This window comes from Saccostrea cucullata, unplaced genomic scaffold (genome assembly GCF_032062105.1).
Source record: "Saccostrea cucullata isolate Sc308-1 unplaced genomic scaffold, CSIRO_AGI_Scuc_v1 ctg907, whole genome shotgun sequence".
In the NCBI taxonomy this organism is placed as follows: Eukaryota; Metazoa; Mollusca; class Bivalvia; order Ostreida; family Ostreidae; genus Saccostrea; species Saccostrea cuccullata.
The window spans coordinates 237126-262392 of NW_026935419.1; the positions used below are offsets into that span (position 1 = coordinate 237126).

A 25267-nucleotide genomic window follows, 5' to 3' on the forward strand; every position below is an offset into this window, starting at 1 on the left:
TGTTGATCATACTAATAATTTCAAACATTTGAGTGTGTGTGTGTGTGTGTGTATGTGTGTGAAATAGGTGATTGGTTTTATTATAGAGTCTTTTCCCATATGCTTGTATCAAAGACCACTGAAAAAGCGACAGATTTTGTGGGGAAGTTTCCTGGTAATTTTAACAAATGTAATAAATAATAATTAGAGGAACTTTGGGGAAGATTACACGCGAACTTTGACAAGCGTTGTCACAGAATACGTTTGGTAAGAAATTCCAACATGGGTTTTTATGTCCCGTGATGGACGGCGTTACAATGCAATAATGACAGCGTTAGTGACACGTCAATCCACGGGGAGCACCCACAGACCCAATGGGAGACCCCAGTTTATGTGTTTTGACCAGTTGATAAGGGGGTCATAAATCACCAAGGAAACTATTGTTTGCAATAGGAATTATTTTTCAACTCAAACTATGCATATTTGATTAACTTTGGAAACTGAAATTTATTAACTTTGAAAACTGAAATTTCTCATTTTCATTTTAAATATTGGGGTTGCATAGATATTTTTATATATCGAAGAAAGAAATGTGTTATAAAATATAGCAAAATAAAATAATTCTGAATAGAATTATGTTTTTTTTTTTTTAAGTTCAGTTTTGTTAAAGACGTTCATTATAGAAAAAAACAGGAATATAGATAGGGTGCGATGTGAATATGGCATGTTTTGCGTCATATACAGCAAAAGGTTAGCAGGGTTGAAATTTCCAGAACCAGGATTGCTTGTATTTTTCCTCAGAAAAATTGAATTAAATCTGAACCCAATGAGTGCAGTAAGGATACATTGTAATCTTCCATTAATTTTCAAAGACTGGAGGGCCCAGTTTCCGCCAACTGGGAGAGGTTCTTGAAAGTTAATTACACAAAGTTACGCTTTTACCCTGTTTAATAAGCCTTGAACTCCCCCGACTAATATTTTCGAATGTTTAAGTACATTACCTATCAAAAAGAACCCCACGAACATCTGTGATTTAAAAAAAATTAACTTTGATTACTTTGATCTTAATCCAAAATCGACACTTGTATGCATAAAAAATTTATACACTTTCATATAGATAAACTTTTTTGAAGTTTTGACCTTGAATGTCGATTTACCTAAAATAGTTTTTGCCATTTATAATGACGAAGTTAAATTATGTTATTTGCATACAATTTTTTCAAATGGAAATTTTATTAATTAGAGCCTTATTAGCCACATACATACTACATAGCACTATACTTCGATACCATTTTTTTCATTACCATTATTTTCAGTGAATTCCGTGCCATTCAAACCTTAGAAGACCTCAACTCAAAAATAGAAACCTTTTTATTGTTCTGGAGCAAAATATGTAGACACATCGCATATGCTAAGGCACTAATTATGAAAATAAAAGCAGAAATGACTGTTAAACATTTGTTTTTCATTTAAGACCGTGGAAGTTACACTTGGGTGAATCGCTATTAGGAAGAGGCGCTGTTGTAATAATTAAGCAAATCAGCTATGAACACAAATATGAAGCCAGATGCCTCTATATAATTCGCTCAAAGAGTATTTTAAGTAACAATTCATCTATACTTATTCGAAGGAATCCTTGTTCGTAGTTTTTCTCTGTTAAAGCAAAGAATAGCTTCTTGTATTTTGCTCCCTAGGGGTGTTTTATTATAGAAAGGAAAATATGAAAATAGATACAGTTTTGTGATATTTCTGATATATTTTTTAAGACAAAAATAATAAAAATCCAGAAATAAATAGCTAAGTATCGATTACTCTTGTGAATAAATTATTGTTGTGATTTCAAACGCTTGCAAACAAAGAAAATTTTAAATGAAAAAAAGAGCTAAGTATTTTGAACAAATTAAACTCATATTTAACAGACATTTTGCTTCATATTCCAAAAGTATATGTTCGTATATACTCTCAAAATTATAGTGTTTCCAGAGATAATTGATGATGGATTAGTATTTAAAAGTTAATGTAAGTAATTTATTGATTGACAATACCCCTAACTTTTTCATGATACATGCAGTTTTCCTGGATAACCTCCCGTTTATTATATATGTTCATTTATGTGCTGTTGTTGAAAATCATTGCATTTGATAACAGAACGCATATTTATTGTTGTAAATCATCAGTTGTTTCGGAGACACTGATTATTTCACTCTATCTGTTGCATTGTTTTGCCTAAAATGTTGAATGAATATGATGAGTTCACTAAATTTTATAGATCAAAGAGTCTTTGATATTTGTTAGTAAGAATAACACTATTTTTAGAAAAAAAAAATGATGTAACTTTCCTATCCCTGATCAGCGTTTTCCGTCTGTTTAATTCCTTTACATTTTTTTACTTGTGAAAAAAAGACTGGAACCCTCAGTGTTTTAGATGTATCACCACTTTTGCAATTCTTTGATAATACAATAGGTTTTCTGATTTTCAAAAGCACTCATTTTGAACACTAGCAAAAGTTATTCATGAAATCGATACACAGCATAAAAAATTAGTATTAAAAGAATGATTTCAAACTATAAATGTTTGAAATACACATGTTCTTGAAATTAATTCTTAAAACTGTATCATTAAAAAATCTCAGTAATTTCTGGGAACACTATGGCTTTCAAAGCATTAGTCTGTACGAGTAACAATGATCAAAATACAATGATTCAACATACTCTACATGTACCTGCCACATATAATAAATATATTACTTTATTAATTTTGGGTATAATTTACTTTTTCTATACAGCATGTACTAATGAACATATGCAAAACAATCAACAGTTTTTACTACCACCGATATAAACTCTATTAGTATAAAGACCCCCTATAAAGATGTCCTTATTTTTCAAATACTTAAAGATGCTTCCATACAACCCAAATGTTTTCATAGCTGCAAAACTTTTTTTTCTAAAAATAACCGATATTGGACCAATTGAAACAAATTTTATTTTTCGTCCTCCCGTGCCAGTTTAAATCTTTACGGTGTTTTTAAAAAATTAAATTGTGGAATTTCCACTTGAAGCTACAGGGTGAAGAATTCTGCTCACTGGCTGAATTCCCTTCTTAGCACTGCAATTAAGTAACAAACGTCTAGCCAATTAAGCAAATTGCAAAACGTGGCTTAAAACACAAGTTACAGGTATTTCTAACACGGAATTTTGTTAGCAAAAGTCTTTTCATTGTGATCATTTTTCATACAATTTGCTTCGGTATTTCATTTACAGGAAAAAATTCCTTTTTTTCCCAAACGCCCAATACTGACGGCATAGTTGTACTGTAAAATATTTTTATAATTAATAGATGTTATCTCTCAGAAGGCAGCGATGGAATGAACCTCTTTAAATACCTACAGAAAGAAATATAAAAGAACTTTCTGTACTTGATCATCATTAAAGTTGCAAAAACTCTCTCTGTAACCTCCACCGTTTCCTTTGGTTTAAGCCTATGTGCGAATAGCTCTTTAGATATGGTCAACTCTTTATGATGCCATTTGGTCTTATGTTTCAAGAATGGATCCTGCGATATAGAAGAAACCACATTATAGACGTTGGATATTTCAGACAGATTTTTTTAAGTGCTAGAATATAGCAATAATGTTAAGCTGTCAGGCTGATGTATTTCAAATCAGTTTCAAGTTTAAAAAGTCTCCTGGAACAAGTTGTTTTCTGGTTTGTTACAGAAAAATTTACTGTTCACATATAGATACATTTAATTATTTTTCTGTCGAAGAACAATGATACGCTCAAAGAAATTGATTATTGGAATGTACTGAAGACATGTTACAATATTGTTTAATATGTACCAATCAAGTAAATGTTGTTGATATCAGGTTTAATAAGCAGAAAAACAAACCTAGAGTGTGTCAAGTTTTCTATATCTATTATACTGTCTACCTTGAAAAATAATTGTCAAGATTTTAAAAGTTTGTGGTCTTCAAAACTGGATAAGAATATACAGTGGGTATGTTGATGAGAGAAACTAACTCGTGATTTGCTCCTATGCTTTCTTTGCATGCTTAGAGAAGTTCAATATTTTAAATTGATGTTTAAAAGTTTTCTTGTACTCTCTGTATACTATTGTTACATGGTGAAGAGATTCAAATAAATGATTGATTGATTGCTTTTGAGACACTATAGCAAAATTTGTAAGCAACCAAAATATAGGATTATTAGACAAGTTCTAATTAATTTGTTCCAGCAAGATTTGTTTCACGTAACATTAAGACAATTAAATTAACTCAATAATGAAGATTTGTGTTTATATTCAAAGTTTAAATTTTTATTCTTCTTGAAATTCTCTTTGCTATCCTTATTTTCAATTTGGTGCCATAATTTCATTTATTTGTATAATATAAAAGTCTAATACATCTCTTAATGAATAAACTTGATATCGGTATCTCTCGTATATACTTTTTTATGTGTGTACCTTCTACAGTGTGGTCGCCATTTTTTTTTTCATTCTGAACCTTTTAGGTAAATTAATTTTCCACTATTAGGAATTTTTGCAATTGACTTTGGATAATCTTTACATAATTGCATTCATATAACCTATATTATGTTACATATTTATTTATTTTTAATGTTGCGTACTAAAACAGTCAGTGGTATTTGCTTCAAAGATAATCATTGCATGTCAAAAACTATATGGTGTTTCCATAATTAAAACCTTTACATGTTTGATTAATTGTATCTGTTTATTTCATTAATCAGCTGATTTCACTTCATTTATCTTCTCAGTTAATTAATGCATGAGTTTGCTTTTCTTTCTTCCAATCTTTTTAATTCAAAATAATTGTTTACTGTTGGGGCTTCTATATTCATTAGAGGGAGAAAACCCCCCTGCAATTGCAATTGACATGAATTGAGCAAATACGTCTGTGTCAATAATTAATTTTCTAGACTTAAGGTAAATGTTAATTTGTTTTTAGTTCAGAAATATTATCGCCTTTATACAGGGTTCAGTCTAATCATTATGCCTTGAAATGCACGAAAAATGACATGTTCGTTATATATAAGTAAACCATTCTTAAATGGTAAAAGTGCTGTTTTTATTATGATTACCTAATTGTCTAGCTATAGACGTGTAATTATAGAAATTACATCAAAATTTCTTTTATTTCTTAAGGGCTTTGACATTTTTTATCAGTCTTTTTTCAACCCTGCTAGCTGATATTAATTTTATTTTTTTTTTAGCGTGAAACAAGGAAAGTAAAAAAAAAATCCCCTGTTCCTAAGTTTCTTTCACCATTTAATCATATGAAATCATCGATAAAGCCTTAAAACGATTAATTTATATAACTGCAGTATCGCTTAAATAAAACTATTCCCTTTGCAGATGGTCATTTGGTATCCTGTTGTTTGAAATTGTCACGCTTGGCGGAACACCATACCCGACGATCGACACGCGAGATTTGTTATTAGAACTGAAGAATGGATACAGAATGGAACGTCCTGATAACTGCTCAGAGGAAATGTGAGTTTTAAAATGGCAAAATTTAAAAAATGCCAATTTCAATCTCAAAAGCTTGATGCACAGCATGTACTGAAAACTCTTAAAGGCAAAGATTTTTGACAAATTTCCGATTTCTTCCAAATATGGTCAATTCACATCATGTTATGTGAATGTTAAACATATAAGATACATGAATATGTATTTACACTTGACATAAACCTTTAGGTACATGTATGGAGGTGACATATCGGTAAAGCTCCGGTGTCCAATCCATTTATGTTTTAAAATTGGCAAAATGTTACTTTCATTGAAAACATTAATTATAGCTAAACTACCAGAGATTTTCATAAATGTACAAGATGGTATCCACAGAGGGAATGGAATCTGTAAATTTGATCGATAGACTTCCATGTGCTCTGTGTTTTCTGACCCAAATCGTACTTTAAAATTGGTGTAAAATTTAATCAAAATGTGGAAATTTAGAAATGGAACAAATTTTGCTGTCTTCCGGTGACCTCATTAAAAAATACTCATGTTGAAACAAAAAAAAAAAAATCCTTGGAGTTTACTAGTATTTTCAAACAGCATCACAATTCTTAGACCGAACAAAGACTTTTAACCTTTCTCTTTCTTTAACAAAATGGTAAATAAAACATCGCATATGAAAGATCTTTTTATCAGATTTTGGAAGAACAGAAAATTGATGTAGAGAAAAATGGAAACGGTTATAAAAGAAATATGTTTTGGTCAGAAAATTACACACAACAAAAAAACATCTAAAATAAAAAAAAAAGCTGCAGCTATGACAATTTGGTTTCAACAGGTGCGTTCTGCAGTCTAATTGCTATCAATCACACATGTACAAAACGTTGTCTGTTTCACTTTTTGTTTGTTAAGGTATAAACTCTTCATGCTATTCCAAGATTAAGAAAGGTCATTGTTCTGTGAGAATTTAAAAGCTTCTGTGTTTGCTAGGGACGCAAACTATCTCTCAAAACAGTTTTACTTCTAGATCTTCAGGAAGTCCTTAAACTAATAAACGAATAACTAATAAACTATTTAATGACTTCTGAGTGACCTAGTTTTGTAGCTAAAATTGAAATAATATTTATTTATGAAGCACAATAGTATTAAAGTACATATCACAAACCAAAGGGCGATACCTCGAAATGCCAATACTGGCTCCATGTCGTAACAAAATAACTACATTTGAACAGAGGGTCCGTTGAACACTAAAGAAGAAAGACAAATGCCTTTGTAATTAATTAATTGTTTTTGAGAAAAATTATCACATGCGTTATGAAGTAAATCATTATGATATAATATGATAAAATTCACCAGTATTGCGTATATAGTCCAAAGAGGTAAGCGAGTAATATATTCAATTTCATTTTATTTACGGTATAAGTTTTTATTTCTCTTGGCACAGAGAAAGAATTCCTGTTTAACTTTAACCTCGAAGAACTATATTGTCATTTTATATTTATTTTCACTCAGTATATCTACAATTTACAATATGAAAGAAAAATAGATATTAAATTAGCCTATTCCTTGGATTAGAATTTGGTCACCAATTGTTTTCAGGTTTCCTGATCTTGTTAAAAAAAAGCATGTTCATTTATCGTAACTCCTTATTTAGTCGCAAAAGTAACAAATGAAATATAATTGGAAAATGTGCTACTCATGCAGCTTACTTTTTATTGTGATAAAGAGACCCTATAAAACGAAGAGTAAAAATTCGTCAAATGGAGGAAATATTCCAGTATGTTAGTATCGATGTCAATACTTTTCTTTGGGTTTTTTGCGTTATTTGAAATGGACTAAGATTTCTTGAAAAGATACAGTAAATCTAATTCATTTCTCTTTTTTCCGAATAGTTGTACCATAGGTTTCTCTGGAACTAAAAGGTTCAAAAATACTTCTGTCTGCCTTTATTTTTTTTCTTTTGACCTTTAGAATTTAATTTGTGCTTAAATCTGATATCAATGCAGAAATTGACTGAAAATTTATATAGATATATAATGCTTTTCAACCTTTTACAAAAAAATACGATGAGTATACATGTTATTGACTTTTTTTATTTGGAACACCTTAACTGCCTTATATAGATCATCATTATATGCTGAGTTTGTCTTGAGTGCTGATACTTCTTCATTATACATGTATATGGTTGTATTTTGACATTGTATGCAGATAACTTAAGATTATTTGCTGATACTCAGATAATGTTCTTTAAATGATGCAATTTTAATATTCGCTGCCAGTTTTTCGTTGTATTTTTGATACTTTGATATTATATTCTGCTAATTCTTTTTCTTTATGGTGGAACTAGATGTAATGATTATTTGTCACTTTCTGATGAATTTTATTTTTCATATTTTGGAGAAAAAAATTGTTAAAAAGAAGCTTCTGGAAAGCAAGACAGATAATGGTTAATTTAAACATGTTTGGAAAACATGTCGCGTATATTCATTAGAGAAAAGAGGTTTGCAACATGTCTGTAACATTTTGAGAGGGAAAAATAATGCCAGATATCTTTGAAATCTTCTTGTCAGAGGGCATGCAGCCGTATTAGGGAGCCAAGATGAAAAAAATGTATATATATATATATATATATATATATATATATATATATATATATATATATATATATATATATATATATTTAAAATCGACATTACATAATTTGTATTAAAATTTCAGATTGTCGACAATGCAAAAATATTACTGGTTTCTCAATGATCTATTTTAATATTAATTATTTCAAAGATTGAAATATTTATACATGTAATATAATTTGTATGAAAATTTCAGATTGTTGACAATGCAAAAATATTACTGGTTTCTAATTTATCTGTTTTGAGGCGCATGAATTTTTTTTTATCATATGCATGTTGCAATTTCAGTCACTTTTTTAATAATGAGTCCCCCCTTTCTATATCAATAGCTTTAAAAAGTTTTAATTTTTAACTTTTTATCAAAATTTATTTCATTATACCATAGAAAATAATAATATATCATCATATTATGAAGAAGCTGTCTACAAATCAAAGTGCCATTATATAATGAAAAAATGTTATATAAGGAAGCAGGATCAGCAGCCAAACAATGCTTTACCATTCAAGGCTTTTTACAGTTCTGTTTTGATTTTAATAGAATACGGTAAAGTAGTATATCACAATTCTATTCGATTTCAATTTTAATCCATTAGAAGTGTTGGCAAGGATACTTAAGTAGAAAAAAAATTGTTTTAAAAAGAATTTATTAGTGTCATTCTACAGTTTTTATCCACTTTTAGTAGAACTAGCAGAACTTGGGTCACAAAAGTAATTTCACCAAATATAATTCTCTTTATTGATATATTGATGAGCGAGGTTGTCATGGTTATATTAAAGATAAATGTGACTTTCTGTAATGCAAAGTGCTACGCTTCCTACAGCTTTGGTCTGATTGTCCAGAGATCTTGGTTTACAAATAGTCATTGCTAAGATATACATAATTCTGCTAATCGGATTTTTCTCTTTTTTAAGTATACAGCTGTATAACTATAGTCTCATCAGAGATTTAAAAAAAATAAAACAATCCAAAGTGTTTTAATTTACATTCATCGATATTTTTAGTTCTTCAGACACTACACCTTTTACCCGCATCAACTCCCAACATCAGTTAGTTTGTTAGTTCTAACTGTTTAGCCTGCAAAATGTCATCATTGTCTGAAAAGCAACATGAAGGTCACAGCGATCTTTAGACTTCTTTTCCTTTTTAAATATAGCAAATTGACATTTCATTACTGAAAGGTTTAAATTTTGCAAAATGAGTTTAATTTTCTGTCTTAACAGACGTCTACATCAGCAACCTTTGCTGATCGTTCGCAATACATGTAAAATTTTAATGTAGTTCGCAAGTTGGAAAGTAAGAATCATCGTTGTAAATCGTCTTGATATTTTCTCCACTTTATGATTTTTAAACTGAATGACCCTACCTTTCCGAACTAAATTGTCTTCAGAAGCGAAGCATACTTTTAAGATTGACTGTAGGCAAATGAGTATAGAAAGTTTCATGAATGCAACAATAACTCTGATTTCCTCAGCGATTTGTAACGAGCAAACCCAACACTTAAAGTACTGTCGTCAATTTGTGTGAATGAATGCAGTTTGAAAATTGTTGTTTCTTTCCCTATAATTAGTAGTCTCCAATTTTTGTCAAACAAAAGTCAATCGGAATCTTAAACAAATATTGATTCAATGTTATTATTTTTACAGCACCCGTTATTTACATACCTCGATTGAGTTGATCCTCTGTGTCGTTGACTTTTAGAAAGGGGCGTGGTTGGTCAAAATCTTACACGCGGTTTGAGAAGAGTGTTACATTCCCAGTTAATAGCTTTGCGTAACTTACAATGAAATATCTTTCAAGCGCGAGTTGTTTCATAAGTATCTTTTCATTACGAGCTATATTCAATTGATATAATAAAAATCAGATATGAAGAACTCATATTTTTATTCCAAAAAAGGGCAAATTTTAACCACAAATTATCTCGCAATTTAGTGCATTTGTGAAAATCCTCCTTTGAGCTCTAAATTTTCCAAGGCAATTATTATGAAATTTACAAGTTCAAACTAATCTTTCTTTGTACGTATATATAATTTGCTGCCATTTTCTAAATATTATCAAACGTTTTCAAAATAAAGGATTTTTAAAAGAATGCCATCTTCCTTCATTGGTGCCTTCTCCTTTCATTATGAAAGTGGTTCGAAAATACATGTGTATACTTCATAGACCATGGTTTATAAAGCCTAACCTTATCAACCATGTAGACTTCTTGTAGATGATAATGAAGATTCATAAGTCTTTATTATTTGAGTTTTTAACACTAAAACCATCAAAATGTTTACTATTCCAGTATAACTAATAGGGTGTCTAGAGATGGAATATTGTATGTTGCCTCTGCAGTGATATAGTGTTTGTGGTACAAGATGCTAAAATGTTGATTAACAAATATTGGCAATAACATCTTTATTCCCAGCGATCTTTAAACCCCCATCAAAGTGAACAGTGATATGATTAGTGTCGTTAAATGATAGATTTTGTGGGTATTAAGTATTTGATAGTGCTACTGACATCTATAAACATCAGAGATTTACACATTAATGTACAGAGACAGGACATTTAACATCACCTTGCAAATGCCTTGGTTCGGGGATTTTTTTCTTAAAAGAAATTTCTTTTCCTATTAAATAATGTCTTTTGGGTATTTTGTCAAAAGCTACATCGAAATTATTTCCATTTAAGTTTTTGGCACATTCAATGCAAGTTAAACTGTAAAGAATGTTTTCAAAGAAATATCGAATTTTGACGTAGCTTCAGACGAAAAAATTAACAGAATGGATAGCTAAGGTGCCACCCATAGAAAAAAATGTATTTATTGCGCACAAAAAAGGTTGCAGTTATCTGGATTTATTTTTCCAAACTCTTACCTCAACTGCACATAAGTTTGATTTAAAAAAAAAAATCCATAGATCTGTAATTCAACTACTGAGTTGATATCAGCACGATGCGCGTTGGACGAATTGTCTTGCCACCCAAAATGGAAGTAAAAGTAGGCAACATTTTCGATTGTCTCAATTTCAGGCACAGGAGTGCTATTTGAAAACAAAGATATGGGGATTTTTTGTTGTGGAAATGGTGAAATAATTTTTTTTGAACGTGCGGAGGAAAATACGGTTAGTAATATTTTGAAATGGTACATGTAGTTTAAAAGTACGGAAAAAATCATATCAAGAGACAACGTTCTTTTTGTGCGCAATAGATATTAATATTTCTCCGGATCCAGCCTGTGGCACTGTAGGAATTTCCGATTTTTTCAAAGCAATTCAGAACATTAATTAATTTTAACAAAGATTGTAAAAGTAAAATATAATATACATGTAGTTCAGTGGGTAAAATAAATATATTTTAAATATTGAGTTTTCAAAATTTGTACAAAAATAATGTTATCATTTTCTAGAGTTTAAACTCAAAAATTATTTTTAATATAAATATTATCCTTTAGTTTCTTTAATACTGAATCCTGGTACTTGTATGTTCAAATACATTTTGTATTTGCTGACATGTACATGTAGATCTCTATTAGTAAAGACATTAAAAGTTTGTGTTAAAATAGATAAAGTAGAAAAAATTGAAGCAATATTGAACAAGGAGATTTTTTTCCATAATTTGATTTGCTTAATTTCTCTGCTAAAATTCAACCTTTTGTCTGAAAAAGGAAAGGTTAGCATTCCAAGACGTTTTAATTATCATTTTGCAGACAGAAAATCTTCAATATATGCAAATATTGTTAAATAATAATAGCGTAGCATATCGAATCTCCCCGTTCTTGCTTATTTTCCATATTTTTTCTCAGGAAGATTATTTCTATATTGTAAAACAACTCACGTAATATGGGCATATTTCCGGTAGTGACTTTCAGGCGTCAATCAATTAATCTGTTTCAACTCAGCAGTAAAATATGAAGGACAAATAAAAAATGACGAGTAGAAAAACAAAAAATATGTCAATTCATGTCAATATCATTGGCATCTTCCAGGAACAAGTTGTTTATCTTGTTTGTCTTTATTACATCATAAATTTGTCAGTTTAAAAATGTTTGGAAAGCAATTCACGCATATAAGACTGATTTTAAATAAAATATGGGTCGCAAAACAATTTCTTTACGAAAGACAAATTAATAAACACCACAACACAAGATGTTGATGGTTATTTAGGCCTCTCATATTCATCCTTTGCAGTCTATGTACCCCAAAACCTTGGCACCTGGGCATACCTATTCTAGTTTCTCTTAACTTGGAAATGATTTGAATCAGTTCGATTAATAAGTTCAAATGTTTTGGAGGAGAACAAGAGCTTTAATTGTACAAATAACAGACAGATTGATGACAAGCGAGTTTGACCAGGAGGCAATGGTTCCAGTGAACCATCTAGAACAGTCTTTCTCGCAGTGACTTGAGATGGGAATAATCTTTTGGTGGGGAAGGGTGTCATTGCGAAGAGGGTTAAATGACTCTTGAATTTTCAAAACTATAAAAAAAATAATATTTTATATTAAAATTTATACAAGAAACAACAACAAAAGAGTACTACTTTGTAATATATTTTGTGCAGTAATTGTATAATGCTATCAAATGACTTTTTTTCGGTGAGGACAAGTTACATTTCATAAAGAAGTTCAAAACTTTCAATAAACTATGTTTTGATATCATGTCCATAAATTTTATTCCTAGTTTTGTTGTTGGCGTCCTATTTATGAATCTATAAGGTTAATATTATTTCAACAAATTAAATTATAAAGTAACCAAGAGTTTGGTTTTTTATATACAAAAGGATTCAACATTTGACGATTAAATGTTCAAGTGCATGTATCAAAAGAGAAATAAATGTACATGTGAGCTTTATCATAGTGTTATGTGTAAACTTTGTATTTACTGCCACCCGGTAAATTCAAATTTTACAACATGACATTAGTATTTTATCTTAGAATATGTGAGTACAGGTAGAATTAGTCTATGAATCCGGACCACATTTCGCTCTATGTAATATACATAAACACATATTACCAAATGACTTCTCTCTTTTTCTCTCTCATGAAAGAAAAATCCAGCGGGGATTGAGGTTGCCTAATTCTTTGAATAGGAAGCATATGCATGCACACCACTTATGTGTGAATCATGAAAAGATGATATAACAATGAAAATTTTATTCATAATAATATATCTGTTGTTTTCTGTGGTTAACAAAGAGGTTCAGCTTCAATATGTTATCTTCTATACACGATAAAGGTGAGGTACGATATTCACGAATTTCGACTCGCGTTTATGCATCTGTTTCAAGCGTTTTAATTATGCGCACAATTAATAACATAAAACCCATGTCTTTTTATTGTCTTTAAAACTTTTATTTGCATTCAACAGTCATGAGTGATAGAAGTTTATTTTATGATCTAGCTGAAAACAAATGGAAAAGAAATTACATGTTTGCATCATATATATTTTTTTAAATGGCGGTGGGGTGCATTATATTCATATTTTTTCAAATCACTCATACATTTTTTTTTGCTGGCTAGGTCGTGTACCAAGACCTTACCAAGTCATAAAAGCGAATGTATGTAAATTGTGGCAGAATTTGTCTCATTTTTAACCACTTGTTTGATTTCTCGTTATTTGGAGCAGTGTAAGTGACATTAACGTCAATAGATAAAACCACCGATTACATTGTTCCTAAAATGACATAATATCACCTGCGTAGGAAAAAAATGAAATGCAGCAGGAATTTAATCAGGCAAAGGAACAAGGCTGAATTAATCTAACAGTCCAAAAGCTGACGCTTTTGTGTTTGAAATGAAAATTCTGAATAAATGGAAACAAACTTATTATTAAAGGTTTGACCGCAAAACGCGTTCTTGCAGCATTGTAAAAACTACAAACATGCAACGATTTCGTTTCCCGTGTTTTGTATTCTATGAATAAAATAAATGTTTTTAAACCTATAAATTGTTAAGTTTTCTTAATTATTTCCCTCTTGCCATTGGTTCAGACAGGTTAGAGAGATTGTGTAAAATTCACCTCGGATTTTTATTGAATTTAGGCAATAGTGTAATATTTTTGAAACCGCTGAATATTACTTTTATAACATTTGAATGACAATATTTTTTATTTTATTTGATTTAGTGAAGTATTGACTGATATGAAAAGTTTATTATTCATACTTTTATTTTAAGTGGGTGGTAATGGATTTGTAAATAAATATATTTTTCCTTCCTGAAAACAAAATGTGTATCACTGTATTGGCATGAAGATTTTATAATGATTTTTATTATGATAAATGTCTTTTTTTATTTTTGGTCTCATAAACATATACTAAAGCCGATGTGTGGGACAAAGTACATATAACATTTAATAATCAGACTCGTGGTAATTGTTGGCTACAGTGTTTGGCTGGGTTTGGCAATCATCAAAGAGTTTAACACAGTTTAAGCCATATGTAAAAGGTTGTATCTTGCTCTTAGTTAGGGATGCTCAGCTTGTAATTCTTTCCAATTAACTTCCGGCCAATTGGTACAACATTGCGACAGTCGCAAACTGTACGTTGTTCATCAACACAACATCTAGTGGTCTATTTTATTAATTATTATTCGATGTTTTGTATTTTAATTGCATTTCTCAATGGTTCCCTTTGTTTTTCATGACAAGTATAGGTGAATTTATTCTTTAATCCTGTGTACTTTTCGCCGAATTACATCCTACGAAGATGTAGGCTGTGTTTTGAACTTCTAAATTATTTTTGACCTATGGCGCTTTTTCAGGACACCGATGTATTCGCCCTATTGTCTTTCTTTTGACAGCATCGATATAAGTTTAAATCCTTCTGCACCTGACATCGTTAAAGATGTTAAACTATCCACAATTCTCTGAACTAAAAATCTTTACAAAAGAAAAGAAAGAAAACTATTGTAAATGTGTTATTCATACTGCGACTTGATGTAGTGATACATTGGTCGCCATGACAGGAGTGATGCGGTCGGTCTACAGGTGTGCGAAAACAATGAGATGTGATAAACTATTTTGCCTGTCATTTCATGCCATGTTAAAATGAACTATTAACAAAAGAAGTGTCCTTTGATAAATGTCAGCTGACAAGTCTTTTTTAATTTTCAACTGACCGCAAGAGATGGCCAGAAAATAGCCAGTATCACCACCATGTGAAAGAAAAATGTGTCAACTCCCCCATCGTGCGATTTTTTCTCTCTCTATCGCCTAAAACTGTCTGTTAGGCGGAATAATACATTCAATAGTATGTAAATGATAAATTTTCATAGACACCCTGTAATTTATAAAATACCTTTCATGATTTATATCACATGAGCACTCACAATAAGAACACGTAGTTTGCTGAATATGACGAAAATGGCGAGTAACCACAAGAATCCTTATGTAACGCAAGTCGTGTCCTATATCATAAATAAAGAATCTTATTTTTATAACAGCTTAATACTAGACAATATTCCTGCATCATATTTTAGGCAAAACAACCGATAGGTCAACCATTTTATATACATGGCGTCTAATTGCGGACTTCCGCTGCAGACGGTTCAACGTTCTCTTCAAATTGTACTACACTGGAGGTCTTTACATGTTTAAAGCTAATATATAAACTAGTATATTTACTTATATTTATATCTTTATGTTTAATAAATTAACATTATTTCTCATTAGTTTTTCAAAATGACGACGAACTTCAGATGCACCATAGACTGACTTTTTTATCATCTTTCTGAGAATTCTTATTTTAAACGAGCACTAAAAATGTCTCGTAGACGTCAATTTGGGAAAGCATGGATTCGCGAGTGGACAGTTGTTTTGTAAATCAGCAAGAACAAGATAGGGTAACTGCCGTATCTGGCCCCTTATTTGATGCAAAAATCAGATCACTGGTAAAATTGTGATACTTTGCAGTTCTGAAGATAAAATGATGCTTGCATTAAAACAAGAACTAATTTTGATTCAAAGCTTGCACAGATGCCACAAGAGGGTGCAGAAGTGGGATATTTTCCTAAATTTCCTCAATTCTGGTGGAATTTCATCATATTTGAGATACTTTTCTCTTTGGAAAACATAGAGCACAAGCTTGCCTATCTGAGATTTTTACACACAAACTGCATCTGATACTAGTGTAAAAAAATATATAAATTTGGTAGATAGGCAAGCTTGAGCTCTATGTTTTCCGAAACAAAATGTGCTGAAAAATCGATGAAATTTGCATAAAAATGAGAAAAATCGAAAATTGACATATTTCCTGACCTCTCTGTGACCTCTGTATACTAGTATTCCAAAACTTGGAACCAATATAGATATACTCATTTTGTGGCAGGGGTGAAATGATGTTTTTATGGATAAACAGTTGCATCATTCTGACAGACACCCAAAGTCGGGGGCCAAAAAGGGGTTTTACTTTATCTTCTCCTTTAAAAAACCTGAGTAATATTTGGAGCGGCACTAGTAGTTTCTAGCAAAAACACTCTATTTATTAATTACATTAATTATTGATTATGGAATCACAGCATACAAAGTGAACATTATTTTTGTATATATTGAAATATAAAAGTTTTTTATCCACAAACATTAATCTGTATTCGCTATACGGGGTGTCAGAGAGTATAAAAGAGTAGGAGAGAGAAATGTTATCGGGGCGGAATCAGGACCACCAGATACACATATACATACACCCCATCTAACACTTTCTCCTTCCCGCGGATCAGATGACACCGTGTGTGGCTCTCAGATGGAATCTCAGAACGGATGACATTTTTATGAAAGAATCCACAGGATTTTAAACGAGACACCTTACCTGCCCCCTATATTTGCCCCACGGCTGTTCAGATGTGAAAAAATGTGAATATACATTTTTTGTGGAAAATGTATTGAATAGAATGGTGTTGATTGGATTTTAATGAAATAAGTTTTAAATATGAAAAGTAATTTTTTAAATAAGGGAACTGATTTTGGGGGAAAATCATTTGACATATTTAAAATCAAGGGAGGGTGAATGATCAGATTTCAATACTATAAAATTAATTTGATTTTTTTTAACTTATTAAGTCACTGTAGATCAAAAGGGAATCTGTCTCACTTAAAGTTAAAAAATTATTGAAATGTTACTTTCCAAAAGAGCAAAATTTTGTACAAAATCTCTTCTTTTTCATCAGTGGAGCTTATTACACTTAACTTAATGGCAAAGGAAGTAAAAATATTATCAAGATATCTTTTTATTGTCAATGAAGCTCAGGTTGTAGAACTGTTCTAGTAAATCGATGTTCTCGACATGAATAAAATTAAGTACAAGAGAGCATTGCGATGGAAATACGACCGAATTATTTTGATTCATATTACGCCTTTGGTATGTCATGTATCCCATTTCTTTTTCCTAACATCTAACTCCGAAACGTCCATCAAAGGAATAGGCTTTCACTAAATCCCTATCATCTTTCAATTAGGATGTGTTAATAAATCACATTAAACTGTTCTTTCTCATTAAAATATTAAACTTGAATATCAGTTAAAACCATAAAGCTAAACATTATTATTTTTTAAATCAAAATCTTTTTTAAATGAATTCATTGTACAAACAAGCTGAAGTGCTTTAAAAAGTCCGGGTCCCCAATTACACTTCGTATTTCAGAATTCATTCATTGATTACTATCTGGCATTTTCATCTTTGAAATGTCAGTCAGTAAATTTATCGCGTTTTTTCATCGTCTTCCAGGTGTTTGAAATGAAATCATCAAAACACATTTTGTAAATCCAGTTTTTGTTGGTGTTTAAATGACATTTCAATACACCTTGTATTCTATGCCTCCCTGGAAAGCAACCAGTTTTAAGATTGATTAAGAAATCTCTCTTTTTTTCCAGATATCAAATCATGCGTTCTTGTTGGCGGGAAGACCCAAACAGCAGACCAAGTTTTACCGAGCTCTGCAGAACGTTTGATTCAATGTTAGAAACAAGCTATGGGGAACATTATATCAATTTTGAATTTGATGACAGCAAAATATACTATCAGGTTCATGATGTCCTCAATAGTCAGAATACCACAACAGCATCACTACCACATTCAGAGTTAAACTGCTTTGATAATCGTGAAAATACAATTGAAGCGGACATAAACACTCAAGAAATTGTAAATGACGTCGCAAGTCACGTGGATGATGCCTGTTTTACAAAGAAACAAAGTCCTCGAAACAGTTGTTCTTTAAATGATGTTACAGGGGTCCAAGAAGCAAATGTCCATGCAGAACCAAAAATTGTTGAGAATACAAACGATTCTTGTCATCCCACTTCTAGAACTGTGACATTTTGTAGCTCTTTGAACGTGCCTGCAGTTCGGAAAAGAGTACAAGTGGGTTCACCCCACATAAATAAGAAATATTCTGTGTTTTCGGTACCTAAAGACAGTCAACAATGTAGACACGATCCGGTTTCTCCAAAATCAAGTAGCAGTCCGGATCTTGAAAGTTTACCAAGAAACAGCGCTATGGAGTGTGACGCAGACGAAAGTAGCATTGGTAGCACTTGTTCGAAATGTTCAACGTCATCAAATGGAGATGACGACGTGTTTTACCCAGAAAGTAACAGCATAATTAAAAAAGAACCAAAAACACCAATAAAATTTGCTGATAGACCAAGGCGTTACCGTAACAAAACCAGAGAAGATGCTCCCCACAATTTGGTTACGATGTTTTTATCTGATGACCTCCAAAACGATTCTGGAGTGTCGACATCGAGTGCTAATGAACTGTTCGTACAGAGTGGACAAATTTTTGTATTTCCTCCGGACAAAAATTGTCCCCAAAAGGCTGAGAATGAGGACGATCACGTGACGAATTTAGCCTCCAGCGACTGGGAGGATAAAAGTCTATCCCAGGAAATCGAAAACTCCACAGACACATGTGTTTGGGACAGCGACGAACAGACATTGGACACATATGTTTAAAGATCTCTTCGAATAACTTTTTCCTGAAAAAATGGCATTTTATGATATTGATTTTTTAAATACTTGAAGTATTATCCATTTTTGTTTTCGATTGATCATTTCTTAGGTATAATATACGAAAGTCATGACCTTACCATCAGGTAAAAATGAGAATGTTCAATTGACTTTCATTAGATGTTTTTTTTAAATCATACATTGTTATCTAATTTCTTGTCATAAAATATTGACAGTTAGGCATAATCCATTTTAAAATATCTCTCACTGTGCAAATATAGCATTTGCCTAGTAAGGTAAAAATACAACACTGGCGTGTTATTTGCTACTGATAACATTCGGGATGTTTCACGATTATCCGTTACACCCAATGACAAATACTAATCAGAATACGCGGATTAAGACAAGACTTTGACGACTTTCACATTTGATACAAATAGCATTGAAGTAATTCTGTTAGTTAAAAATACAAGTCTTGTCACAGAAATTGATTTATCTTGATTTCCCGATCCTAAAATGATATACACAAAGAAATCTGAAACATTTCACACCAGCTGATAAAATTCTCGACCAATGGCTGGAAATATCTCGTTGAGAATAGAAGAAACTTCCTGCTATTAAAGTCATGATTTCTTATTTTATAGATTGAGCATCAGATATTTGTCGCTAACACTTGATTATTGTTCAACATCAATACTTTATATAGGATTGAGTTGGTTCTTTTCTTCTCTTACATGTCAATTACCAATAAAATCACTATATTTCTCACACTTATTTGACAGTCATGTTTTAGATTTATATGGATGTCTCGGATTGTCTCCTCTAGTTTTATTTTGGATATCCAGTGGGAGAAATAATAAAAATAATCTGTTTGACTTTCAGAGACTTGCATTTGACTATACAGAAAAGGTACCAAGGTTTCTTTTCAGATTTTTAAAATTTTGTTCATTTATTTATTTTTTGTGGATGCATGTTTCCAAATAATTTTAATTGACTACAAAAATCCTTAATTCTGTTATTTAAAAGAAGATATAATTGAAAATTCATTAAAATTCAACAAAATGGATGACATTGATGCTAAGTTTAATGCCAAAGCTACATTTAAACTTTCTTTTTTGTGTCAATCCCACTTCTTGCGGGATGATTATCCAAGTTATTATTGAAAATTTGTATCCTGTTCCTGAGTATTAAGCTATATTTAGAATAAATGTGAAAATAATTAACTATTTTTGTCACAAAAATGGCGTTCTTTGCAGAAACCTTTTGTTTCGCTTTCGTGTTTGTTTTATATAGCGTTTTCGATATGAACATTGCTAATAATCAAAGTCAATCCTTCACAAAACACATTCAGTGTCAAGTCTAATTTGAAACCAAGCAAAAGTAATTATTACTATGTATTATTGTAATTGGAAAAAGATAGAAGCGCTGTTAGTTTAATTTGTAGTACTATATCGTGTATATATATATATTTATTAGATCTATTAGATAAAGACATTTTCAAGGTAAGAAATAAATCCATGTACCATTTAAAAATTTATTTGCAAAGTATTTTGATCACCATTCAATGAGAAATGCCGGATGAATAATACAAAAAAAAAATTGACAATTTTATTTGAAGTGGGGGAATATATTTTTCATCAATATCTTTGTAGGATTGGTTCTTCTCGGCCCCGTAATACGACAAAAGACCAAGTGTTTCCTGTGTTCATCATAGTAGCTCTTTCATCATTTCAATCAACTCTGGCATGCATTTTTCTCTGTGTCTATGTTTGGATTTTTATTCCATTTGCACTTCTACGATGCATTGATAATTAAAATAATTTTGGCTGATTTAACTGTACATTTCCTTTGATATCAATAATAAAAGTGATTGAATGTTCTTATCGATTTACCTGAATTGAAACGGCCAAGGTAACTGTCGTTATGAAGGATGTGTATTTTGAATGACAGGGAAGACTTTCCGTCATAAAACCAAAATTAAGGAAAACGAAAAACAAAATATCGAAAGCAGTTGAAACATTTCCGTAAAAAGAGAAAGACATAAAACATTTTGGAACAAAAATACGAGGGGTGATCAAAAAGTTCGCAAACTATCTCTATATCTACAATTCAGATTAGAATGAAATTCGGTACACACATAGCCATACACAAGGTCTATAAATAGCATATGCTGAATAAAGTTTCTCTCCTTGTTTGTGACGTCACAATGTGAAAATTACGTCACTATTTAGGTCACTTGTGACGAAAAATGATTGTCTCAGTCGAACTCGTTCAACAAACGATTGTACAATTTATTGTAATATCTTAGAAATCCCTCTACAGTATCATATAAAAATTTGTACACTGTTTATTGAGATAAATGAGTTCCTATAAATTCAATTAATGATTGGATTAATCGTTTTAGTGAAGGAAGGCTGATGGTTAAAAATGATACTTGTCATCTTGCCCAGTGAAAGCAAGTTTGAAAAGATATGTATTTTTAATTAAGCAATTTGCTATCAAAGACCCCCAATTAGCACTTTGAAAAATAGTTGAATATTTGAACAATGATATAAGTATTAAATACCTAAGATATCGTTTACTTTAGATTTTAAACATATTAGATATGATAAAAAGGATGCACCCATTCGCTATCCACCCTGAATAAAGGTCTCTCCTGAGACAGAAGATTTGTGTTTTAATGGTTGCCATGCTTATTTTTGGAAAGGATGTTATTATCCACCCATTCTGTTGCCGAGATATGACCATTTCTGACAAATTAACTGTTCTTGTCATAAGAATTAACTCACATGGAAAGAAATATAAAACTCGGAAAAATCTTTTAACTTTTGTGACAGAATGCTACGGAGGGGGTCACGTGACCGCCAATATCACGTGATTCGCGCATGCGCAGAACGTTGGTTGATGTGCATTAAAATCGGGGAGGATTAATTTAAAATATAATCAACATTAAAACCAAATATTGTTTCTTGTATGGAAGTTATTCAATTAGTTTGCGAACTTTTTGATCACCCCTCGTACATGTACGTCGCTCGCGTGGCGCAGTGGTTGAGTCTATAGAGTCGTGGAATAGGACTTCATCCTTACGCCGCAGGATCGAGTCCCACTGCGGGACGTTGAGATCAGTCCTTCGGGTGAAATCGTATAAACCGAAGTCCCGTGTCGCAGTAGGTGCTGGCAAGAAAAAGATCCTTCACTGCTCAAAGGTCTCTAGTGCCGAGTACTGGTCTAAATTTGCAGCCCTCCACCGACAAATGTTCCTCAATATGAGTTAAATATGCTTAAAGGAACTTTAAACAACAAAATCATATTTCTGAGTATGAAGAATTGCACAACATCATATGCTATATAGCATTTCACATCAAGAAAAAATGTCTTGTTAGTGATATAAACACAAAAAAATAAAACATTCAAGTAAATGTGTTCCTATACAATGGTACAAATTAATTATTTAATTTTCATGGTCAGTATTTTTTTATATCTGTGTAAATGTCAGACATTTTTTTTATTTGTTAAATACATTTGTTTACATTTTTGGCAAGGGAATGGACTTTCCAGAGACCATATTTTGTTATGTGTGCCACCGTCCACAAATTTAACCTTGCTCATAAACATAGTTACATGTAAAAGTATTTCATATATTCCGTACAAATTGCTTATTACTGGAGTAGGTTTGTGTCATGACTTCGAAACCAATGCAAGTTTCACAAGGTCAAAGGTAAGGAACTTTTATATTTTTTGTCCATTCTGTGTCTTTTTAACGAAGGAGATTTCGAAGTGTATACTTGACACAAACGAAGGCTATACTCACAAGTCTTCAAATTTAAGGAAGTATGCTTTTCAGCATTTTTTATTCCAGCGTGACAGGATACCTGATATCTTTCAAAATGAGTGATAGATTTTTATCTCTAATTTATAAAATAGTCTATCTGACTTAATTTTACTTCAAGACAGAACATAAAATGCATGTAAAAGAAATTTGGCGAACATTTATATTTGAAACAAGAAATGCATAACAATCTTATAACACATTAATAATGCTTGCATTATTTTTCTTTGTCCCATTTCGGACTAGTACTAGAGATTTAATTATTTTTTTTAATCTAGTATTTTATTGATATATAAAAGTCTTATAAACACAAAGGAAATCTTGAAATATAAATTAAAATTTTTCATTTTTTTTTTTTAATTATAACCTTAATACCTTTCCAAAACTATGAATTAAGACCCAATGTTTTGTGTTATGTTTACCAAAGAGAAGATGAGGAAATAATATTTATGTCAAATTACTTAAAATGACATTGTTCCACTTTATTTTAGACAGATGCTTAATTCATTTCATTTTATTTTTATCTTTGAGTACCAAAAGGTCACGACTCATTTGTTAGACTTGTTCTTTTTACCGACCAAAACATATACTTATAATAAACTTAAAAGTATAATACTTTTCTCGGGAATTTGTAAACAAAAAACCTTAGATAATCTTTATACATGTACCTTTAAACAGCAGTTGTTTAAATCAATACTTAAAATTTTCTTTATAATTTCAAAAAGGTCAAGCTTAAAAAAAATTAAGGCAGCTCTCACCTTTGTTTCGATTTTGACATCAGTGAAAATCGATATACAGGTAAATATGCTCATGTACGGACCAAAATCAAGAAAAATTGAACAAAGACACGGAAAGTGATAGCGACAGTATTTTAGCCAATGAAAATTCTAAAAACTGTATCATAATATTAAAAGTAAATGATTAAAACCATATCCGCGTGCATCCAATATGTAATCCAATAGAATCATTTTCAGGGTCAATACTTTAATATCGTTTTGTAACTGTCAGACAACGTGGCCCTTTGTATGATATTTATTTTTTCATTATCAGCAATAAATATGAATTCATCTACATGTATTGTACACGTACATGTATATGCTTCTCTCTGCCACCAATAAAGAAACTCCATGGGAGATGTTGTTTTGCTTAGTCTGTCTCTGCCTGTCTATAGAGTGAACTTTATTGATAAATTGTACTTTGCTCATAATTATTGAAGATAATAAGATAGTAGATTGATTGATTGTGTGTTTGATATGGAGACGTCACCACCGGTGAAGGGCTGCAAATTTAGGCCTAACGGCCTTTCAATGTGCCACACCTGCTGTGACACGGGGCCTTATACTCATCCGAAGGAGGTCACCTTTTACGACAAGCAAGGGGGTCACAAAGATCCCCACGGGGCATAAGATATTAAATATAGTTTTTGATAGTAGATAGAGTTTTTGATGACCTTGAATCAATGTAACTTTACTGAGGTCAAGGTCACAAAGGTTGAGATAAGATTTTGTCCAATCATGTCTAGTGGAGAACATCAGAAGTCAAATGTTCCGGTCCTTTGAAAGGCTTAGGCAACAGACAAGGTCAAATCTGCACTCTTAAGCACTGGACATTTGTGTATTACAAACTTATGAATCATATGTTGATTATAATCAAAAGTGCATGTAACCTATGGGAAAACAGGCAAAAAAGCATATACACACACGATCAAACAGAATATCATTAAACCCAATACATATGGTTATAAATGTATATTTTTAAAAAAATATATTAATTAGATTTATGTATGATTTATATGACTAATGCACCGACTGGAAAAGCTCAATTTTGCAGGTGCTCGCTCTCTGTGCACAGTTCTTTCAGGAGGAGAGTTGTCGAATCTCTGTGTGCCTCGGGGAGGTATTAGCCCCACCCCACTCCTTGTGATCTGTGTTTAGCTTTTGTTTTGTGTTTAATCTATCTCTAGCTTAAGGTACACTTTGCTCTTTGATTTTTCTTTCTGTTTCACAGGTGTTCGCTGTTAATGTACATGGACCCATTAACCAAAAACGTCCTGACGAAAATGTACCAGTAACGGTGAAACAGAATCGCATAATTAAATGATAAACACGGACGAGTTAACAATCAATTTACTTTGCCAATTTGCCGCTACCCGAAAGGTCTATTGTTGTAATATTGTGAAGAATGGTTTTATGGGTGACATTTGCCTTGAACAGGTGCAAATATTTGTAGGAAAAAGTAGGTAATGGTATGTTAAATTCTGATTGTGATTTGTTTACTGTTGATGTTTATAGATTTCCCAGGTGTCCGGGAGTTTCCTTATCCTCGTTTTTATACATATCTCACTCTCTAATACATGCCAGGATTATCTGAACGTTTGACTTTGTAAACCTGAATTAGATGCTTTGATAATAAGAGGAATGCAAATTAAGCTT

The 25267-nt window shown here is 31.5% G+C and overlaps 1 protein-coding gene across 1 annotated transcript in view; it reads left to right on the top strand.

The window, feature by feature from the left end:
* Positions 1 to 19806, top strand: part of LOC134242768 (uncharacterized) — an 88072-nt gene extending 68266 nt beyond the window's left edge. Inside the window, exons 23-24 of the mRNA XM_062724890.1 lie at positions 5354 to 5491; positions 17932 to 19806. Coding sequence (XP_062580874.1) covers positions 5354 to 5491; positions 17932 to 19012 — 1219 coding nt within the window. The 3' untranslated portion in view covers positions 19013 to 19806. The remainder of the gene's footprint in view (positions 1 to 5353; positions 5492 to 17931) is intronic.
* The last annotated feature ends 5461 nt before the right edge of the window (positions 19807 to 25267 follow it).